Raw genomic sequence first — 21,687 nt, forward strand, 5'->3', positions numbered from 1 at the left:
CCCTCTATCGCTATGCTATCTGGCTATCCGCTCTCTCGTTCGCAGTTTTCAGTCTTGTGCTATTACACTGTACTCCTAGCTTCGTCTTCGCATTCTAGCACTTTGTATAGTTTCTATATGCGTCTCCCACATCGTTTCATTGCGTTGCGTTAATCTTGACTATGTCCATTTTCCATCCATTACAATTGTCTGATCAAGTGTGAATCAACTAAGTTCAAGTCAAAATTGAGCCTGTGACCGTGCACCAACATATTACATAACGCATATGGTGATTACGTGAGCCAAATTTCTGGAACTGTCCCAATTCCGACCATCATGTCGCCGTCCTCACTCCCCCCGCAGAAAAAGCGTAAGCTGGCCTCTGGTGACTCTAAGGTCAAGGAATTAGAAGGGATTGAAGCCAATATCAACAAAAGTCTTGCGGAAGGCGGATCTCTGAACTGTCTTGTGGATCTTCTGGACATTGCCCGCTCTTCATCCGATCCTGCTTTCCTACACAAAGTACTCTATTCTCTTTATCGCTCCTGCGTATCAATAGCTGCATCTCCAAAGATCAATCTGTCTAAATGTCAAACTGAAGAGAGCAAGGTGGTTCGAACCTGGCTACTCGAACGTATTGGTGAATTCACAGATTTGTTGTGTGGCCTCATGACAGACGAAGAGAAGGCGCTACGCGTGAGTATACAGCATTTAATACACTTGTATCTGCTCCTTCTTGATTCAGTCATTTAGTCTTCTGATGTTAACTATCGATTGTCTAGACCGCCGCCTTACAGATTCTGATGTCCATGCTCAAACACCTCTCCACCGCTTTCTCGACTGCTTCGAATATGCCCCAGATACATTCTATACACTTCCGGAAGATTGTGGGTGCCTTGTTATTATGCCCATCATCTTCCAGGGATGGGCCAATAGAATCAGAGGACCATCACAAGGTGCAACCTGATTTACGCGATACATTTATCGATACTTGGTTGAGCTCTTATGACGACGTCCGATGGTTCTTCTTTCGGGATGCCACGTGAGTTATTGGCACCACATTTTGCCTAGGGCAACGCACATCCTCATACCCCCCATCCCTTTATTTTTTCGTAGTGCTTTATTGCGGTCGTACAAGGACACCAATTCAGTACCTCCCCAGGTAGTCGAGAACCTCTTGTCCTTCCTTGAACGCCTGAAAACGATGCCAACAGAAGCGGCAGAATTGAATGCCTACTGGATCATTGAATTGGGAACCAAGCCCCCTAAAACACCACACGGCCCTAATCCGCCAGGTGACGAACCAGAAGAACCGACTCCTGCAGATCAAGATGACTGGCGCACATTTTTTGACGATGCACCCTCGGCCAAATCCGCGACCCCAAAATCCAATCAGGCTCGAGTGCATACACTCTCAACGCACCAATGTCTTCACTCGCTCTCGTCCCATCGCGCCCAATTTTCTGCTTGCTGGATGACCCTGCTTCCTCACATCGCATCATCGCCATCACTCGCGGCGCGTGCATTGGCGGTCTTGTATCGGGGGGTTATGCCTCACATGGATAAGCCCGTCAGACTCATGGACTGGGTCGGAGGATGTGTTGATTTTGGTTAGTCCATACTCATTTTCCGACTTATTTCATGAACTTAATACTTCATTTAGGTGGCTCAATCGGTCTACTGGCATTGAATGCATTGTTTACGCTTATCAAAGACTACAATCTGTATGATTTCATTATTGCAAGTTGCTGGTCCAGGCACCTGATCTTACGCTTGGCCATATCAGTGACTTCCCTGACTTTTACACGCGGCTATATGCCTTCCTCACACGCGACGTCATGCATCTCAAGTATCGTGCGCGCTTTTTCAGGCTGACTGACATATTCCTTTCGTCGACGTGAGTCAATCAGCACGGGCCGCCACTCATCTCGTTTACCACGCTAACGACTCAGTCCAGACACTTGCCTGCTGCGATTCTTGCGTCATTCATCAAAAGACTCGCAAGGTTATCGCTCACGGCGCCTCCTGCGGCGATCATTATGATAATCCCATTTGTATATAATGTCCTGAAGCGGCATCCTGCCCTTATGGTAATGATTCACCGCGTGGACGATGAAGCCGAACTTGGTAGGTATATATTGATTCTAGCTGGTTATTCACATAACATTGATATTTCCGCCCCTAGATCCGTTTGACGAAAAGGAAACCTCGCCATTGCGGACAAATGCGCTAGAATCCTCTCTATGGGAGCTTGTCAGCCATAGAGATCATTATCTCTCTTCTGTCTCGACATTAGCGAAGATATTCTCAGAGGCATTCACCAAACCGTCATATGCTCTTGAGGATTTCCTAGACCACACTTATGCCACGGTAAGCATCTATGAGTCGAGTCTTGTCTGGTTGTGCCGGATTAATTAACGACGGACGATTATAGCTCTTTGAAACTGAAGCAAAGCGCAAGCTTAAAAAGGACCCTGCTGTAGCCTTGGAGGCGGCGGCTAACCTATTCCCTGCAAGCGCCCTCGGGGAAGGTCAAACAAGTGATGTTGTATCCGAGCTCTGGGTTTTCTAGAATAAAGGTGTAGTTTTCTGGTGTCGGTGGATCATTCGTACACAAGTGCCTTGTATAGTACCCCCTATCTATTGTTGAATCTACGCTATCGATGCTAGCTTACCCAAAAGGTGACAAATGTGACAGCTCCCAGATCTCTCGTTTGACGCCCCCCTGACCAATTCCCGTGACCGGATTACCCCACGAAAAACAACACGTCTCGAGGCGCGTCTCCTTTACAACTACATCTACACCCATGTCCCACCCAGAGCCTAGCAAAACATCAGAGGACCAGTCTGAGGCCTATGTGTCCGACATTTCAGGTCCTCGAAACTTTTCTTCAATCGAGTATGACGTTCGAAGTGATATCCAACACCTAGTTTGGAACCGTGTCTCGCATGGGATGGGAGAAGAAGGTGCCACTGTTGACCGCCAAGCGGCCGGAAACGGAATCGAAAATGACGAGCCTCCTAAAACGGCATCGGAAGAACTCAGTACGCTCGTCGTCGAGTTTGTTCAGTGTGTCTCTGAAGAGAAGCAGTGCACGTCACATCGAATGCGGGTCAAAATCAAGGGATCTCTTGCGCCGGGAGTCGTTATCGATACACCTGGCGCAAGTCTATTTTTCTGGAGATTCTGGGAAGCCGTCGTGGACCTGGCCACGATGACGAAACCGCACCTCTGGGCGGCTGGAGACAAGATGTTGATCTCATCTCATGATTGGGAGACGCTTGTTGAAGCGAGAAAACTCGCTGATGCGAAAATGGACCGGGCTATCGAACTTGTGAACGTAGCCCAGCGGATCGAGTGCCAAGAAGTTTCTGATTGGACGGTGTGGGGAAAGCCAGTACGATGGGCGGACTTGCCATTATTGGAACCTATAGTCAAGGACTTTCAGTACGGTAGGTCTTGATGGTGTACCGAGTAATCCACGGCAATTCAAAGTCATTTCCAGGGCTATTCTCTGCTATCTCAAACCACGAAGACCTTCTCAAACCACGCATACAGCGATACATCTGCGGGGCGATCCTTCCAGAAGCAGGCGAGATCCAAAAAGGTCCCGTACGTGAACTGATCAATCTGCGATGGAAGTGGTTGCAACTTCAGCGGTTCAGCGCCAAGTTGTGGAATAGCGCAGGGCGTCCGGAATACTTTCCGCACGCGATTCGGGTCCTGGATGCACTCGCCTGCTTTGCGCCTCCAGACACTGGGCTTCCCCCGATGTCGGACGATACTGTTCCTGAAGGCGTTGACGATAGTACGAAGGCGGGAGAGCCTGGTAGCAATATAAATGGCGTCACGGACGACAATTCGCCGGCGGACCAGGAGACCGTGAATGAGATCGATGGGGAACCTGTGATCCCGCCCCTTGACTTGTCATTCTACTATTCCCTACCAGAACCGTTCGAAGAATGGACTGAACCCCCTGCTCCCCGACCTCCGACTGTACTGCAGTTACTCTTGGCTGAGGGTGCTGCAATATGGTTATCAGAGGCTATGCCAGCGATTCTACGATACCAATTAGGCAGGCCACTCAGCGTCACTGAAAAAACATGGTTCGCATCTGCCCAGGAGACCCAGCAAGAGCGAGACGAGCGATGGATGAAATGGAAGCGAGGGCTGGCCGCAGTCTTTGCATGGTGTACAAACGGACACAGCGGAATGCCAGGCGAAGCAACGGTACTAATCGGCGTCACGCGTGCTTTGCGTATAATGACACAAGCCGAAAAAGATGCTCGACGGTACTTGACAAAGGGTCAACAATCGATTTGACTGTGGATTTTGTGTTTGTTCGGATTGTGTTATTGGTTCAGCCTCTGGGTATTTTCTTTTGTCTCTTCCTCGCAGCACTCATTTCATCATCTATACCATCCATGGTTCGCATTAGTTTTTCAGTCGTCATCTACACGTGTTATGGACAGAGGTATCAGATGTGTTACCTTACTTCTAATTTTTCCAATTTATTCGTTACATCGCCGCCTAATTCATTCTTCGCATCGGCCTCCGATTCGTTGGAGCCGTCCTGGTCTTCACTGCCCGAATCTTCCTCTTCGCTTTGAGTACCCCAAATCGTATTTGAATGGTTCGGGTTAGCAACGAGCAAATCATCATTTTCTGCTTGTCCTATTCACAATGGGAACTTAGCAAACTACATCGGCGCGATCAATTGAGACGAACCTTCTGCACGCCTTCTTTCATAGTCTTCCTCTAACTCAGCAACTATAAGTTTTTGCACGGCCTGGACTTCTGCAGCATCCTTGCACACTTGGTAACGCTTAAGCAAGCCACTGGAAGATGGTTCAATCAAACATTTTAAAAATTACGCAACTTAACTTGCTCACCCATTAACCTTCCAAAACGAATGTCCCCAAGAAAACTTGCTCAGCAAGATTTCAGCATATTCGCCCAACCCGACGATGTAAAACGCTGCCGCCAACGCTTCGACACAGTTCAATCGCCACGGCTTCCCGTAATTCACTGGATTGGTTGCAATCAAGTACGGTACTAAGGCCCAACAAATGAATAAATATGCTCATCCAATACAAAGCATATACTCACACAACCGTTCGTTGGGTGATCGAATCTTTCCAAATGGGACGTCATCCAATCGAGCCCAACTACATTCGACCACCGCCACCCCCGCCTGCGCGACGAGATCTCGATCAGCGGGGGACACGGGCAAAGTACCCCTCGGTCTTGAGTATGCGGACAATCGAGGCGAAATGCACGGTTTACGTCGATCATCGCCATCGAAGCCCCCGGCGATTCATTTCGCGTTCGCGCCACAAGAAGGAATAAACGAAAAGAAGGAGTAAGTAACCCCAGACTGAAGAGGATAAAGAGTAATAGGGACAGTATACGTACGTCACGACAATACCTCTGAACCGTTGACCAACACGTAAATCTGCAATGAGGCCGAGACGAGCGAGCTTTTTGCCGCTACATCGTTTAGGATCGCAGTGATCAAAGTCCTAGAAACATGAGGTTCGCTTGGGAAGGTGTATGAGGGACGTTTGAAGTTGGGGAGACGTACCCACATCGCAACGGGGACTGGGATACGAGCTTCAGCTTCATCCTTGTCAGAGTGCGTTTCGGACTCTATCAGGCGAAAGAAAGAAGGAATGTGTCAGCCGAGCGAATGATGTGTCCCTTCATGCTTTCCTTCCTGAGAACTATTGTTTTCCCGTCTGGAGGGCAATCAATCAAGCAAGGACTTTGGACTCACTGTCATCTAGACCCAAACCAAGCTCGTCCCGATCAACTGCCGACGCGGGCCGTGTCTCGTCATATACTTTAGCCCTGAATCCCCCTCTTCCGTGTCCTCGCCACGATGCGCACTTTTCCCTCCTCGGTTCGATCCTTTCTTGGGCGGCATAATCACTTTGACAGGTCGAGGTACAAATTAAAGAGATAGTGGCTGTGCAAGTCTCCGGATCACGTGGTGCAATGTAACAGTAATAAACTTAGGGGGGAGACGCTTGGGTGCTTAGGGAGTCAGATCCAGTCGGAGTTGCGCCCAAGGTAACTTACCTTTCACGAGTCGAGTCAAGGGAACCGACAGAGTCGCATGACCCCCCCCCTCTTCTGTACGTTAGCTTCTCGATAAACCTATCCATACCGATGGACAAGGAACAAGAACATGCTCGGCTCCACCTTGTCCTTTTTGGTGGAGCGAGGAGCTCGAGGGCTGAATCTCGCAAAAGGGGCTATCGGGCAGAATGCTCGCTCGTGAATATCACACACACATGCGCACATACACACCTTGGCGCCGCGGAGCCTGTATTATCCCGGCTAACGTTATCCCACCCAACCGTGTAGCCGTACGCACAATTCGCGCTCTCAAGAGGGGAATAGCATTTTTCTTTTTCTTTTTCTGCCTATTATTCTTCTGTTCCTGGGATTGGGTGAAACGCTTACGGTAATTTGCAACTAGCCGGTGCTTACGAGACTCGAGGGCGTAAGGCTGAAGTAAACCTCTTGAATCCATAACGTACGCAAAGGAGCATGCCTTCAACTCGAGAATACGCGCTAATTAGGAAAATGGCTCATTTTGTTGATGCAGCCAGTAGCGTATGCCCCCGGCTAGCTTAACGGACGTCAACGGAGGTAAAAGGCCCAGTTGAGCCACTGTACACAAACGGATCAACTATAGGCATATTTGGGGTTTGAGGCACTATCGCATATAGGTTACAACAATAAGTGACCGGTCTCATTCGCAGTGTAATTGTTTTGTCCTGACGCTCCTTTGCGTGGTTTCTGCTGTGGGCGGTCCGGTATAGTGCGCTCATCTTCCGGGTGTGGCTCAAACCTCAAACTCCGACCGGTGCATATGGTCAATCTTACCCTCAAAAAATGAGAAGCCCCAGAAGCGCAATTATTGGAGCAAGGTGGTAGGAAGAAGGTCGGGAATCGGGGTAGGTGCTGAGATAGGCGGGATCGGCCGTCGGGGCACTCCGGAGACTGTCGGCTAACTATTCCGACTCGCGTGTCCGATAACCGAATCACAAAGTTTTCAAGGCTCATATCTTAATCGGGCTATAGATAAATGGGATAAAATCGTATACGTTTTTTTTTTCGGTGATAAGGTAAGGTGCAAATAAGTTGCTAGTGATACATGGTAGACAAAGCAATACAACAACGGCAATTGAAAAAGCGGTTGTAAAGAAACGTGTGATAGTGTCCGAGATCCGCGGTAAAATAGAATACCAAGTCCGTTTGTGAGTGACGTTGAGGATGAGCCAACAGTCACAGACAAAAGGTGGAGTGGACGAGAGTCGTGCAAGTAAATCGTACAGTATAGACGTGAGGAAACAATGAACAGACCATGACGCAGGCCTGCATCATAACTAGTCGTGGAGTAGCGTAAGAATGTCGTAGTAGAGCCAAGGTACACGCAATAAGATGAACGAAAACAAAAACGGAAAGATGGGTGACAAAATGTCTGTGGGTGGCTAAAGATGAATGATATCACTGGTATAAGGGTTTAAACCATAAAGTGAAAGAGCCTAAAGGAGAAGACGTTAGTTCATAGCCAGAATACAAACGCAATAAAACGTACTTTTGGGGCTCTTCCCGCTCCCAGCAAGATTGCTCGACAATGCGGAGCTCCTTCTTTCCGTCAACCTCGACCTCTTCAATAGCATGACGCTTGACGGGGCCGGGAGGAGAGCGGGTAATTTCATACAAGGGGCCTGATGGGGCGGGCTCGCCCAAGGACGAAACCGGGCGGCTGCCTCGACGTTTGTGATACTCGGGGCCTCCAGCCTCACGGACGAGCTCCTGAATGGACTTGTCCTTGGGCGAACGGGGTGCTTCCGAAGTTGATTTAGAGTAAGAGTGTTTGCGTTGAGTGATGGTACGGTTACGGCGCATAAAGTAAGGTTCTGGCTCTTCGCCATCTTCACTTGGCGAGCGCGCACATTCGTCTTCGCGAATCATGACCGAAGGAACCAAGAGGCCACGGGTTGCGTCGGCGGAGAGCGCTCCCTGGCGCCTGGTCGATCCACGTGAGCTTGTGGTACGGATCGAGGCGGTGTCGGAGACAGTGGAAGCTGTCATGGAGCCCCGGCGCATGCTGGAGCCGGAGCCAAAGCTGGAGGCGCTCCTGACTCGCTGGGACATGGGATATTGGTCATAGAGGGCGGCAACGTCAACATCAACGCTGCGGGTCATGTCCGGGCGCATATCCTTGCTGCCCTCCTTCCAGCGGCGATGGGTGAATGGGACTGGTGCCGGTGTTTCATCTTGGTCTCGCTTGGGGAGACCGGGCTTGGACTTGGGTTTGGGGAGCGTGGTGGACTCGGCAGAGATAGCAGCGGGAGACTCGGAGTGACTTAGACGTTCAGCAGACTCGGCTAGGAGTGCACGGGACCACTGGCGATGCTCTTCGAGAAGCTCAAGACTGGACATGGATGTGGTCGAACGAGTCGATGTTGTGCTTGGTCGACGCGTCCAGGGAAGCGAGCCGCCGGCAATGCGAGTAAAGTAGTCCATGTTGTGCTGGGTGCGGTCATACGAGGGAGAGATGGGTGATGATGAAGTCGAGCAGGGAGAGGGCTGGAAGTGCTCCATGATGCGGCGGCCATTGGCACTGCCGGATTCCTGGTCGAGTTTCCTGCACTTTTCAGAGCAGTAGAGGGGGGCTTGTTCGAGTGAGATGACTGTGCGGATTTTCTTGACGGTGTTGGCACATTCGTCAGTGCGACGAGTAGATGCCTTGATGGTGCCCGACTTGCTCTTGGCGATGCCGGTGGCAGTGGCGGGCTTCGCTGGTACCTGTACCTCGACCTGGCGCTTCTCAGGCCAGATGTAGGTCTCGCAGCGAGTGCAGTATGAGTGGTCGAGATCGAGTGCGTCCATGAGTACGTGTGTGGGGTTGGAGGTGGAGGTCAAGGTTCTGTATTCGCAAGTGCTACTTATACGAGAAGCTATCGCACTCGCTAGAGTCTGATTGAGATGAGCCGATAGCGCTGTCGCTGTTGCTGTCACAGAGGGATGCAGATGGCGGCAAGTCGGCTACGGTCTTTTAGCTTTATAGAAGAAAAGAAAAAGGGGGTCAGCCAGCGTCATTAGGCCCGCCAGGGTTCTGGACCGACCTCAGGGTTAGAGTCGAGACTACCCGATTCTCCGGATGTAGATGGCCACCGACGTGGGTCTATGCGTTGTCTCGTTGGGGGGGATGGTGCTCGGACGAGGGGCCATCCTCTCCTTTATATCAGTAGATGCGATACTCCGGAGAATTCAGTTCCAGACCCGAGACATTCCCCCCCCCCAAATGGACACAGGCTCCAATCATGTCGCACAACTCCATTTCCGTTTCTCGGGTAAATCCCCCGGCCAATTTCTTATTGCATGTGTGGGCCTGACTGGTCGAACATCTGCACCGAATATACTCCCCAATGGACTAGATCCGCACTTCCAATCCGCCCTATCGATCCACTCATTCTGTTCCAGTTGCCCAGGTTTCAACTTACCCGCCGCCAAAATAGGCAAATCCTAAAACATGCCTCTGATTTTTCCCAGTCCTACCACCCAACGCTTGGACGATATGTACGTCCATCGGAACGCGTTGATATACTATTACGTCGTGGGCTACCGGGGCTCCATCCTCACTCAGCGAATGGCAGTGTTTGGGGCTCCTCAATTAGGGCTGCCACCGCCTCGTGGAACACAACGATCCTCTACTCTAAAAAAAACAGATTTTCTCAAAGGAATAGCCTTTTCTGTAAGCCGCTTTTCATACCCTTCATGCATTGTTGCCCGTACCCTCGCATCACTTGGGCCGCTCTCTATTTTTATGTTTTCGCTTTGTTGCATTCCGCAACTTCCATAGGCCAATTACTAGACCACACATAGCACGTTGTCGTGAGACGTTTCTGCGACGACAGACGCGTGTGACCGGCATGGTGGTACGTTTTTAAGCTGCCACCGGGCGACAGACGCCTTGACAGTCGAATCACATCGCGACAAGAACCGCCGCCCTCTCTCGCGCGCGCCCCGGTCCGGCGCCATCTCCGCGGGATTATGGGTAGGACCCAAGCGGGAGCCGTTGGTACTGCCCAGTCTCTCAAATTCGGCTAGATATACAGTTTCCAATATTGACTTCGGTGCCAACACCATGTTCAAAAAACACCTCCGACAAACTCGTTGTATGCACTATCGACGTTTTCCCGACAATTCGTTAATGCTCAGCCCTGCCATTTAGGCATTTAAGCAACTCCGTTGCAAATGACATCATTTGTACCTGCTGGTTGGTTAGGTCCTACCTTATCAGGCAGAGACGAGACAAAAAGTGCCAAGTCCGGCCATGAGTTTGATTTTATCTTTTCCCTGCCCCTGAGACATCAACGGCGAATTGACCGGAAGGTACCAGTATATTCTAGTTTTTTTTTTATCTTCCTGATATCAGCTGTCATAGAACCCTCTTGCACAGTCATTGCGAAATCGAGTCCAGGCCCCGCCCGCATGTTCCCAATTCGGTATAATCCTCAAACATAATCAAGTTTCGGAATGTGTGCCACATTAATTTTATCTGGGGGAAACCAGGGGTGTTATCTTAGTCCAGGTCCGGAGTTCTTAGATTTCATTAAGCGAGCCCGCAGTTCTTTGTTATCCAATATAAATGCAACGTGGTACGTACAAATACAAAGATAGAATTGATACAACAAACATTCCTATACTTATGCGTGGTGATGCGGAGGCGAGACAGCGAAGGGTATACAAGTGGAAAGCAAGAGTTAAATCAAGAGCAAGTGAGTCCAGCTACGCCCAATATAATAAGACAACATGCAACGCGGAAATCGTTCGCGAGAAAAAATAACAATGGGAAGGGGGGGGGGAATGGCGACGGCAGCTAACGAAATAGCAATTGATTTCGGCGTGAAGGAGGGGGAAGATGTCTCTTCGGGTCTACCACTTGGCGACCTTTCCCCACGCCTTTTTCCCCATCCATACACGGGCACTGTGTCCAGTCTTGCCAGAACTAATAACAACAGTTTCGCACGGTGGAGGAATAACCTGTACAACGGGTACCATCACCGGACCAGCAATATGTGTATGTGTAGGTGCAGGTGCAGGTGCAGCTTTTCGGACCACCATAAATTTGGCAATATTCATTTCAGACTTGACCCTCGGATCATCAACCAAGAACGCGCAGCACGAGAGTGTGAATACTCTGCTCTGCTGCGAGGCAGGCAAGAGCGCCTGAGGGAGGTTGATCGTCACAGTGGTATAAGCGCTCTCATCTAAGGAGATGAATAAGTCTTGGCTCTGAATTCAATTGTGTATATGAATCCACGTACCCACTGTCAATCGCTGGCCGAGTTGAATGAATGAACTGGGACGGTTGTTCGGCCCATCGTGGTTCCATTCCGAGCGCCAGTTCGAGTTTGAACCCAAGCCTGTGGGAGACCTAAGTTCAACCCCTATCGCAAACTCGGCATGGCGAGCAAAGTGCGATGTATCGACCTCAATCTCGCCTGTGATCGTTACTTCACTATCGGACAATACAAAACAAATATATTGTAAGAACACGATGTTATTGCATGGAGATTGCGAGTGAACTCACTTGCTGTCGTAGTCAATCACCCATACCGGTTTATGCAATTCCACACACGGGCGATGTGAGTCCCCAAGCGCGACCGAGGGAGGCTGGAGTGTGGAACCTGAGCGTCTGGGCGGAGGAAAGTACATGGCCGCGGAGGAAGGGAGGGTATGAGGAGCGGCTGAGTGGGCAGTGGCCATCATGTTGAATAAAGAGTCGTAAACGTAGACGCAGCGTAAGGGTAGCGTAAATAAAGCTTGGAGCGACAGAAGTAACTTTTCGTCGGACGTAGAACTCGAACTGTATGCGTTTCGGGGTCCGAAGAGGCTAAACCAGGACACGGATATAGGCGCAGGAGAACTCGGTAAACTTGAACCGAGAGCGAGAACGTGATGGTCGTGAGTGCGAAGAGCGATGGTAATACAATGTACAGCGAGCTCTTCGTGCCATATGGGTTGCTTTTTGTACAACTCGATGATCGCGATCATGTTGTGCGTCTGTAATGGGGGAACAAGGCTGGCCGATGAAAACATACAATTCCAATGGGCGCTGAGTAAACAAACTTCAGGGTCCGAGCCCGACACGGATAAAGGTTCGAAGTTGAAGATAAAGTGTTTATTTGGGCATAAATTTATTTACTTAGGGAATAATAACGAAACTTTAATGCTGTGTTTAAGCATCTATCATATTTCTTTGAATTGGTCAGGGGTTTCCGCAAGAGGTGGTAATTTGCACTTGCTAGGCCTTCAAGGAATGCACTTCCAACTCTGATAACTCATCCACCCATACACGTGTCCGCCTTCGCCGGGACATGCTTTGTTTTCTAGCTATTGCTAGAACGGAAGCCAAACCATTAGATGGCCGGGGGTGAAGCAAATCTGACCTCGGCATATCCTATCGGTGCATTGATAGGGCGCACATTTGGTGAACGTTGTGGAGCTATTTTCGGCCATGCGAACTAATTTTTTCGGAGCGCATTCTAAAAATCTGCAGAATATTTCAGGAAAGTGTTCAACATCTGCGTTCACTCCATGCGTCATGTTAGCTCCAATGAGTACATGATTGCGTTAGTGTGGCTAGCTATAGGATATCTCTACGTATTTGTTGTGCTAAATTTGAGCCTTGTGGCACCTAAGCTTGGTACGAGGACACGGTTGTTGGCTTCTTAATATTTTGTGGGTTCGATAACATATAGCAACGGCCAGATCCTTTTTCGAGATCGGGTCTTGACTAAGCACGAGTTGACCCAAACCCCCACCCTGCGACAAAGCAGTTGCAGCCAATTTGCAGATCAAGATCAAGACAGAGGTCGATCTCGCATAGAAGTCTTCGATCATATGTTTGACTCTTGTGAGAAAATGCTAATCGATAGGCGATGAGAGCCAATGACTATTCTACGACTACCAAGGAACTTTACAAAGGAATTTCGAATGTATGCGTGTCGAACCCAATTGAAAGAATCGATATGTGTCTTGGCATACGGTCCGGTACATCAATCGTGATGGGCACGATTTGGGTCTGTGGCAATTTCGCTGGCCTATGAGAACGAGGTGGGATTTATTTATTATATCACGTGACTCTCCGGACATCGGTCCGGAATATTTTGAAATGTACGGCCATATTTCAATCTGACTGACCAGCTACGCGAACCACTTGGTTACCCAGTTTGTCGAATTTGTGGAATTGTCGATATCTCTGTGTCTTCTCGACGGTGTTATTGACTAATAAAAGGCCTACCACTTGCAAGATAAAAGCCGGCACTCGGTCCGAGCGTTCTTAACCCATGTCATAGCTCCTCGATGAGCATCTCGAACTTCTGGCCCCGCTTGCGCGCTCTCGCGTATAAGAATGGTTGTAAGTCGCTTACCCCACATCCCCACATTCACGGTTTTAAATCCAGGTCTTCCACTCTCCCTGGATCGACTCGGTTTGACTCCAACCATGTCGTTCTCTGTGGAAAAAGATGTCAAACTCCCGACGCAGCACAACGAAAGTATCGACGATGCTGTCGCCGAAGTAATGCGCGATCAGGAAACTGGGGAAATCTCAGAGGCCGCCGTTCGTGCGGAAGGCGAGGAGAAGGTTACATTTTTTGTGTGGATTCTGGTCCTTGCCAGTAGTATTTCCGGTCTCCTATTCGGTAAGTCGATTTGCCACTTAGTGCCACAGCTACTTACATTAGTTATATAGGATATGATACTGGTGTCATTAGCGGGACTTTGGTTACCATCGGATCCGACCTTGGCCCGGCACAATTATCGAACACACAGAAGGAATTAATTACATCGGCGACAACTCTCGGTGCACTCATCGGAGGTCTGGCTGCCGGTATGATTTCGGACTTTGTGGGTCGCAAGCCTGTCCTTGCTGGTGCAAACGTAAGTCTACCCTAACCCCGAGAAAAAATATATCATATAATTTTGTTGCGAGAAACCAGGTTGTCTTTATTGGTGGTGCGATTGCCCAGGCAGTGTGTCACACGGTTGCTGCTATGATTGGCGGTCGGTTTCTCATCGGCGAGTTACTTGGCTTGTATAATAAGACAATTAATTAAACCCACGAGATAGGTATTGGCGTCGGTCTGGCAGCATGTATGGCACCCCTCTTCATCGCCGAACTCAGTCCGACAAAGCTACGTGGCCGGTTGGTAACTGTCAACGTGGTTTTCATTACTGGTACGCTCATCGAGCCTCTCTTGATAATATCATCTGACTTCTTCCAAAAAAGGTGGTCAGGTTATATCCTATGGCATTGGTGCTGCTTTCGAGTCTTCCCCGGGTGGATGGCGTTGGATGGTTGGTCTTGGTGCAGTCCCAGCTGCATTGCAGCTTGTCATGCTACCCTTCATGCCCGAATCTCGTAAGCTCATGTGGTTATTCAGTAATACAGCAATTTCTGATATTCCCTAGCTCGCATTCTTGTTCGTCGCGGTGACCTTGAGCAGGCTCAGAAGAATATGGCTAAAATTTATGCCCACGCCACCCCCCAACAACTTACGCAAAAGGTCGAGGGTTTTCAACTATCAAGCTCAGCCATAACACTAAACATGATTATAGGTTAAGCTTTTGCGTGCTTCCGTTCAAGAAAGTATCGACATCCAAGACAATACCACGTTCTTCCAGCGGTTCAAGAGCATCCTTACCGTTCCCGTTAACCGCCGAGCCCTTATTGTTGCGTGTGGGCTTCAAGGTTTCCAACAGCTATGCGGCTTTAACACCCTCATATACTATTCTGCTACCCTCTTCAAGAGCATTGGATTTGACAAGCCCACTGCTGTTGGTTTGATCATTGCTGCGACAAACTTTATCTTTACCCTCGTGGCCCTAAAATACATTGACATCATCGGTCGCCGTAAGATCATGTTATTCACGCCTCCGGGTATGATTTTTGGGCTTGTGCTTGCCTCTATATCCTTTTATTGTGAGTTCTAGACTATGACGAATGATAGCTATGCTGAGCGTTTTACCTAGATCTCACCAAGAGCACTGGTGGGGTTCTTGTCGACGGGGCGAAGTATCCGAAGTCATGGAGCGGGCTTGTACTTTTCTCGATGGTCTTTTATGTGGCTTCTTACGCAACCGGTCTGGGCAATGTCCCGTGGCAGGCAAGTGGTATGATTTCTTTGATTTGAGGGTGAGCATTAACGCCTATTTCGTCCGATAGCAAAGTGAACTCTTTGCTCTTGATGTCCGTGGTATCGGAGCCTCGATCGCAACAAGTGCAAACTGGGCGGCTAATCTTGTTATAGGGGCGACATGTACGTAGCCAGCACCCCCGGTCTCGCCCTGAGTCGATAGTGACCACCTTCGCGCCTAGATCTGTCATTGATGCATGCGATTACCCCTTCGGGTGCCTTCGGATTCTATGCCGGTTTATGTCTACTTGGATGGTTATTCTGCATCTTCTGCTACCCAGAAACTGCCGGATTGTCCCTCGAAGAGGTTAAACTCATTTTCCGTGAGGACTTTGGTATTAAGGCGTCTGAACGCCTACGTGCTACTAAGAGGGGATTGAGGGAGAGGGAGCATGAGCCAGGATCACCATGACGAACTCGCTCGGGATTGTCTTCCACGTGTAAGTAAAAGCTCGCACTAGAGACACTTGTCTTGTATTACTAGTTTTCCAATCTCCAATATACACACAATTTCGCCAGAACTTTAATGAGTTTGATGGATCAAAACGGATCGAAAGCTGGGCCTCTTGTGATTCCTCGCTAGACCTCTGTATCCGTGATAAATCCGTTCTACGTTGCGCATTCAATCAATATATCCGTGGTCGGGCCGGAGGATGCTAAAGTAGTCTCACCTTAATCATGAAGTTTGCTGTTTTACTTTGGTTCACCCGGGCCGGTGAAGCAACAAGGCGTACAAATCTAGGGCCAAGGCATAATGGTCAGTTTCCATGAAAGTTACCCAATCTGGATAAAACCGGTAATGGCATTCACCTCCGCCCATCATGTGGGTGTCTACCTAGCACCAGTCTGTATGTCTTGGAAGCCAGAGAGAACCCGTCGCCTGGTATGACTGGTTAAATTACAAGAATTGGACAAAAGCTCATGAGGCCAACCGAGAGTAGGTATAAGCAAGGCCTTGGTACCTGTAGAAAAGTTAGCTGGTTGGCCTTCATCATTAATGAGTTTCACGGCCATTGAAGTTGTGACCACCACCTGTCGCATATTAGGTCAAAGCGCTTGATAATTACACACATAGAACACCTACTGCCACTTGCCCGGTCCCACATGTTTTGGTCAGGTGCTGTTTAATATGTGTCAAAAGCTTCCCCTTGGCTTGAAGGGAGATGCGCGATGCTTGAATGTGATAGCTGAGCTGAGACATTATGACAAGCTTTATCTAATCCGTCCACACTGCGGGTTAGAACTCAATCTATATTACCATTGCGCCACTTACCCCTGGGTGGTCTACACAATATTGGGGTAACTTTGAGACGCACGAAAGGAGTTCAGGAAGGGATTTAACGCGAGCATGATGTACTTCAGTGGTCGTCTGTTTCTCTGAGAATGGGCTGTGAGTGTGCTGTCGCTTGATAAGTATAAACCAACCGACCACGGTCTACCGTCAGGGAAGAGACCACATCTTTTAAGCTTTCAATTGGTAAGTCTCCTCTCGAGTCTGACTCACGACGCTAAAGTCGATCAGAGATATACCAGGAGCGAGAGGATGTTTATAATGGAAGTCGAGAACCCACCAATAACAAGTATTTCGTGCCCCTCTCTTACGGCACTTGTCAATATGCTTCTCGTTACAGCACTCCTCCCACTACCAGGTACACCACTGATTTCAAGTAGAGATCCCTTTATTACGCCGCCATCTAGTATTTCGTCTATTGTTTTGTTCCCTGTTGAGAGCGCGGTGGCCGAGGCCGGAACTTTCAAAAGTTCAGCAGCCGTTTGTGATCCCGCAATAACTAGCTGAGTACGCTGGGTTTCAGGGAGCTCCACAGAGTCTGTGTTGATATGGGAGGAAATTTGGGGCTGAGTTTGTGCGACTGCGGAGATTGCATTGGCATCCTCTAGCGAGATCCCCAGGTCACGAGCTAGCTCTTCAACAGAGACAGCTTGAATATCGGCAGCGGTGGAATATCCATTTTTCATAAGTTTTGAACGATGAGCGGAATTGATTTGAAGGCTCGCAATAGGGCGATTTAATTGAGTCGGCATTGCAAAGTAGCTATAGTTGACGGAGAGTGCTGTCCCACCGATGAGTGTAAGCGCTAGCGCTAAGCAGTTGGATCTTTTCATAGACAAATATATGCAAACGGCATCCCACTCATGCATGCTCGAGTAGGCTCAAGTGCATAAGCTTAGCATGTCTTATGCCAAGCAAACGAAACATTTAAGAATAAAGCATAACTTCGAATCGAGCTTATTTTTTTTTAGCGGCGACGTATGCGCCCTTAAATAGCTAATGTAGTCGTATTCAGCACAAGGTACCACGCTACTTGCCATCTTCCCAACAAAGCCCCATGGAGCCAAGAGTTAATTTTTGATATTCAGTAATATTATTAGGGAGTTGGCAGTATGCTCGCTTTACAGAACCCAGGTACCATACCCTAGATTTTTTCTATCAGTTAGATAAACGTTTACAACTTGGATATACTTTCCTACCCAAAGTGTCACCAGTAGCCCCCACACCCATAACTTTAGCAACACTACAAGTACATCAATTCAACAGTTTTATCAACCTGAAATAATGATAAAGGCGCCTACCATTCCACAGCATCCGCAATTGTCGCTGTTTCTGGGAACACAAATGATGCAGCATGCGCGACCGAGAAGTTCATTAAGATGAGCAGGGCTCGTATCGCGTGCGGTCAGCTCGAGACCCGTTGAGGTGCGAACAGTAACTTTAAAGTTAACAAGATGTACAAAATATGAGCGCTTAGTATCCAAGTCCCGGACGCTCCAACTTACGTTCCGGATAAACCATATTATCTACAGCCGCTCTACGAGTATATGCGCTGGCACAATGAGCGACCGAGGTAAGGGCGAGAGCGGAAAGTATATTCAAGAAGTGCATGTTCCTCGAATCTTAGGATGGGGCAAGGTGGGGTCTTTAAACATTCATGATAAGGACTTTTATACGTAGCTTCAGTCGAAACTCAACAGCATACAGCCCGTGGGCCGGCGTAGATACTAATAGTTGACTGGTACCATATGGCTCCGACTTGATGTAGGGTGCGTGAATCCGCCTCCTTTTGTGATAAGGATACAAATCTAGACCACAGAAGAGGACGGCATCATCGTGGATAAACCGCGGCGCATATGGTCTCTATAGATAGCAAGGCATGGAATAGCTTGTGGTTCGCACAGAAGTGAGTTCATCTATTTTGCTGACGAAAGCTGTAATGTACAGGACTACCTGGCGATATCGGACGCTCAAGACCTTGAGTAGGACTTTGTCGGTACTATAACACATCCAGAGGTGGGAAGAAAACGAGATTACAGGTTCCAATCTAGTGCTTTTAGATCCAGAAGCAGGCATGCCACGACAAAACTTTATATCCATATATGTTTCGTATGATTATAAGCTACGTACAAAAGCGGCGAATTGTATTGTAAGTAATATGGCTAATAGGGGCTGCAACTTTTTCGCAAAGAAGTAGGTTGGGTTGTGAACATTGTTATATTGTTGCCTTTCAATGACCGTATGTATAAATTAGCCTTTTTTTTAAAAAAAAAAAAGAAAAAAAAAAGAAAGAAAGAAAGCGCATTTCTGTTACATTAGTACTACTAGAGGAAGCTACATATACGCATACCTCCATCTATAATCCCAATCAAGATAAAAAAGAATTACAAAGACGCATCCCCAACAACGTCGACGATACAAACAACCCAGCGAAGGCAACTAAGGCAGGTTCAGAGCGAAGCTCAGCAGTAGAACGAGAAAAAAAGGCTACGTTTCTGGGATATATGAAATACAGTAACGGAAAAAACCTTTCAAATAAAATCGAACTTTTGATTAAGTTGCCCATAACTACTTCAGTTTGGGTTGTATCACGACGCAGGTATATGGGTTTGAAAGCCGCATATACCTGCGTCGTGATACAACCCAAACTGAAGTAGTTATGGGCAACTTAATCAAAAGTTCGATTTTATTTGAAAGGTCTTGTCCGTTACCGTAGCTTTGAGCGGTTTGTCCAATAAAAGGATTGCTTGTAGCCATGTATACGAGTCGTCCAAGTATATGATAGTCCGGGGTAATTGTGAATCACAAGATGTACACACGCACAGCAAGTCCCAAAAAATTACTATATCTCAGAGTCTGGTGGGAACGATGCTGGTTCCGAACCCTGGTAGACACCCCAGAGTCAGTTGGGTAACCGGATCTAGTATTCTTGCCAAAAAGAGTTTCCAGAACCCCAGACTTGATTAAAGCTAGATTGGGCTAATTATAACTTGAGCATCCAAGCAATTAGCTCGGATAACACATCGATTATGAAAAAGACCCCATCCTGCGGCCATGGCTCGTTCTCATCGCACGTATTCAATGGAATTATAACGGCATAGCTCATCAGACAGTGAGAGAAAAGACTATGGGAGCTTTTAGGAGTGGCCAGAAGCAAGTATTTTCAGATAGCATATATATAGCCAAGAGAGTATTCAACCGAGGCTTGCCATGGTTTTCATTGCATCCGATTACAGGTGATCAGGATTGTTACGGAAATTAGCTACGAGAAACATGCACATCAACACGGCGAACCCCCTCCCCCCACTCCAAGTTTGATTTGAATATATGCGTTATGTATGACGAAAAGTCGTCTGGAAACGCCTGTGATATTATGACATGAACGGGAGCCATAGTTTAGGCAATACACTTGAAAGACGAATTGAGTGGTGTGCTTGTGATGCTGCCAATGATATCGAATTGAATGTACAGGTAGTAATGGAGTGAAAACAAAATAAAAATCGCAAAGACGAACGAATCAAACTACGCAGTTACCTCATCGGAGTCTGGATCAACGGGACTCAAGAATTTTCCAACGCCCTGTGAGTTATTTAATTAGGACACTGTTCTCAAGTCGGATCGGGCGATTACTCACTTCATAGCAGGCAATCATGATACCGCACGCAGGTGCGATCTTTGCAACGCGAGGCGTTAGACCAGCAAACAGCGCTGTTGGACCTTCAGTGTGGATTATCTGACGTATCAACCCCGTCATCCCTAACGAGACAGTGGAGTTGGTTGCGCCCTCGGCGCTGGAAATCAACGCGGCTTGCCGTCGAGTTTTGAGTGTGTCAAATGGCATAGTGACAAGAGCCGCGACCTATGAATTAATGGATCTTGTTTAACGATCCAGGCTACGTAGCAATCACCACACTCACCATTCCAGAGAGGGCGCCGCTTCCGAATGCCACTTCCACACCAGTATACCCACGGTTATTCGCTATGCGCTTGCCGCTTTCGTAACCAGCCCAGTAGATGCCACTGAATGGAACATCTCTCCAAAGGGTCGGCCCCAAACCTCTCCAAAGAGTTCTTAATCCATCATTGGCTACCATTTTTTGGATACCGTCCAGAACCGACTTCATCGTATGCGGAGTGCCTGGTGAGACAGGCGTGGACTGAAGTCGTGTTCGCACTAGTTCTAACGGAGACACAAAAGTCGCAACGATAGTCCGTGCCGCAATACCAGCGGTAAGTGGAGTAAGCAGTGGGGCTACTTGCGCCACTGGAAGGGAATGATTCAGGTAGTCATACGTGAGCATGTAGGCTGTAGAAGCAGGAACAGCAATCGTCCTTTAAAATTGTCAATAAGTTGAATACGATCGATAAGCAACCTATCTCACTCACAACGATGTTCCAACTCCTTTCCACAAACCCGCAATACCCTCCGATCGTGACACTTTTACAACTGCATCCCAGAATCCCTTTACTCGCTCTGTTCGCCACGTGCCATCCCAAAGACAGACTAGACTCTCGGAGTGCCCGGGAATCGACGCGTGTGATGGATAAGCAGCAGCAAGGGAAGATATGTTTCGAACACAGGGCAAAGACGATGGTCTGCAGCAGCTGGATGCGAGGCCTGAGGATACGCCTGCCTTGGCTTGCAGAGGGGGCCGCGGGAACAGCGTTGGAGGAGCTACGGTAGCTGTCGGCTGCGTTTGGAGTCGGGTCTTGATCAAATCAAAAGGCGTCACTGGGTGGATGGCTATGAGCAAGCAAGTCCAAGTATTTCCCGAAGTATCCGAGACCTACTAGTGAGAGCAGTCATTGTCGATCCAGTGGCAGCGGCTACTGCCTTTGCATAGACAGGTTGAATTTCAAGCATTTTTTGCTTTCCTTTTGCATTGGCAGACAGAGTCGATGTCATGTTGGTGGACAGGAGGAGTAGTAGGCGCAAGCAGATCTAGAATTTAAGGATGCTCCACAAGAGACGTCGACCCCGATGGTGGGCAAAAACTCATCTGCCGATTCCGACGTCAGCATACGGATGATCACGGGACTATCTGATAAGATGGCAAATTAACAGTGACTAATCGGCCGAGGCTGAATAGATAACTGTGATATTACGTGCAAGAATATAATATATACAGAGCAAATTAGAGCAGGTGTAGAGCATTGACGAGGGCATTTAAATAGTATCCGAGTGCAGA

At 48.5% G+C, this 21,687-nt stretch overlaps 8 protein-coding genes across 8 annotated transcripts; 3 read left to right on the plus strand and 5 right to left on the minus strand.

The window, feature by feature from the left end:
• Positions 1–315: 315 nt before the first annotated feature.
• RhiXN_00934 (ribosome biogenesis protein) lies at positions 316–2,551 on the plus strand (the record flags this gene model as incomplete). The annotated part of the gene is made up of 8 exons (XM_043320753.1): positions 316–675; positions 762–1,021; positions 1,096–1,589; positions 1,643–1,703; positions 1,766–1,876; positions 1,937–2,106; positions 2,165–2,349; positions 2,414–2,551. 8 exons carry the CDS (start codon positions 316–318, stop codon positions 2,549–2,551), a joined length of 1,779 nt encoding a protein of 592 aa, XP_043179765.1.
• Positions 2,552–2,786: 235 nt separating this feature from the next.
• RhiXN_00935 (uncharacterized protein) lies at positions 2,787–4,303 on the plus strand (the record flags this gene model as incomplete). Its single annotated transcript, XM_043320754.1, has 2 exons — positions 2,787–3,432; positions 3,486–4,303. The coding sequence occupies 2 exons, from the start codon at positions 2,787–2,789 to the stop codon at positions 4,301–4,303; spliced, it is 1,464 nt and encodes a 487-aa protein (XP_043179766.1).
• A 163-nt stretch (positions 4,304–4,466) lies between these two features.
• RhiXN_00936 (uncharacterized protein) lies at positions 4,467–6,518 on the minus strand (the record flags this gene model as incomplete). The annotated part of the gene is made up of 8 exons (XM_043320755.1): positions 4,467–4,654; positions 4,709–4,818; positions 4,873–5,035; positions 5,090–5,174; positions 5,409–5,629; positions 5,757–5,911; positions 6,150–6,237; positions 6,293–6,518. 8 exons carry the CDS (start codon positions 6,516–6,518, stop codon positions 4,467–4,469), a joined length of 1,236 nt encoding a protein of 411 aa, XP_043179767.1.
• A 996-nt stretch (positions 6,519–7,514) lies between these two features.
• RhiXN_00937 (uncharacterized protein) lies at positions 7,515–8,890 on the minus strand (the record flags this gene model as incomplete). The annotated part of the gene is made up of 2 exons (XM_043320756.1): positions 7,515–7,536; positions 7,590–8,890. 2 exons carry the CDS (start codon positions 8,888–8,890, stop codon positions 7,515–7,517), a joined length of 1,323 nt encoding a protein of 440 aa, XP_043179768.1.
• Positions 8,891–10,939: 2,049 nt separating this feature from the next.
• RhiXN_00938 (formin-like region domain protein) lies at positions 10,940–12,061 on the minus strand (the record flags this gene model as incomplete). Its single annotated transcript, XM_043320757.1, has 3 exons — positions 10,940–11,274; positions 11,332–11,525; positions 11,598–12,061. The coding sequence occupies 3 exons, from the start codon at positions 12,059–12,061 to the stop codon at positions 10,940–10,942; spliced, it is 993 nt and encodes a 330-aa protein (XP_043179769.1).
• Positions 12,062–13,514: 1,453 nt separating this feature from the next.
• On the plus strand, positions 13,515–15,619 carry RhiXN_00939 (Sugar (and other) transporter; the record flags this gene model as incomplete). The annotated part of the gene is made up of 10 exons (XM_043320758.1): positions 13,515–13,713; positions 13,764–13,951; positions 14,011–14,074; positions 14,141–14,248; positions 14,301–14,432; positions 14,483–14,577; positions 14,630–14,993; positions 15,044–15,184; positions 15,322–15,330; positions 15,390–15,619. The coding sequence occupies 10 exons, from the start codon at positions 13,515–13,517 to the stop codon at positions 15,617–15,619; spliced, it is 1,530 nt and encodes a 509-aa protein (XP_043179770.1).
• Positions 15,620–16,038: 419 nt separating this feature from the next.
• Positions 16,039–17,250, minus strand: RhiXN_00940 (DNA repair helicase RHP51; the record flags this gene model as incomplete). Its single annotated transcript, XM_043320759.1, has 6 exons — positions 16,039–16,239; positions 16,292–16,423; positions 16,481–16,584; positions 16,637–16,715; positions 16,779–16,804; positions 16,854–17,250. The coding sequence occupies 6 exons, from the start codon at positions 17,248–17,250 to the stop codon at positions 16,039–16,041; spliced, it is 939 nt and encodes a 312-aa protein (XP_043179771.1).
• A 2,770-nt stretch (positions 17,251–20,020) lies between these two features.
• Positions 20,021–21,404, minus strand: RhiXN_00941 (mitochondrial carrier protein; the record flags this gene model as incomplete). The annotated part of the gene is made up of 5 exons (XM_043320760.1): positions 20,021–20,077; positions 20,133–20,357; positions 20,416–20,830; positions 20,885–21,230; positions 21,290–21,404. 5 exons carry the CDS (start codon positions 21,402–21,404, stop codon positions 20,021–20,023), a joined length of 1,158 nt encoding a protein of 385 aa, XP_043179772.1.
• Positions 21,405–21,687: the final 283 nt, after the last annotated feature.

Source organism: Rhizoctonia solani, chromosome 4 (genome assembly GCF_016906535.1).
Source record: "Rhizoctonia solani chromosome 4, complete sequence".
NCBI lineage: Eukaryota > Fungi > Basidiomycota > Agaricomycetes > Cantharellales > Ceratobasidiaceae > Rhizoctonia > Rhizoctonia solani.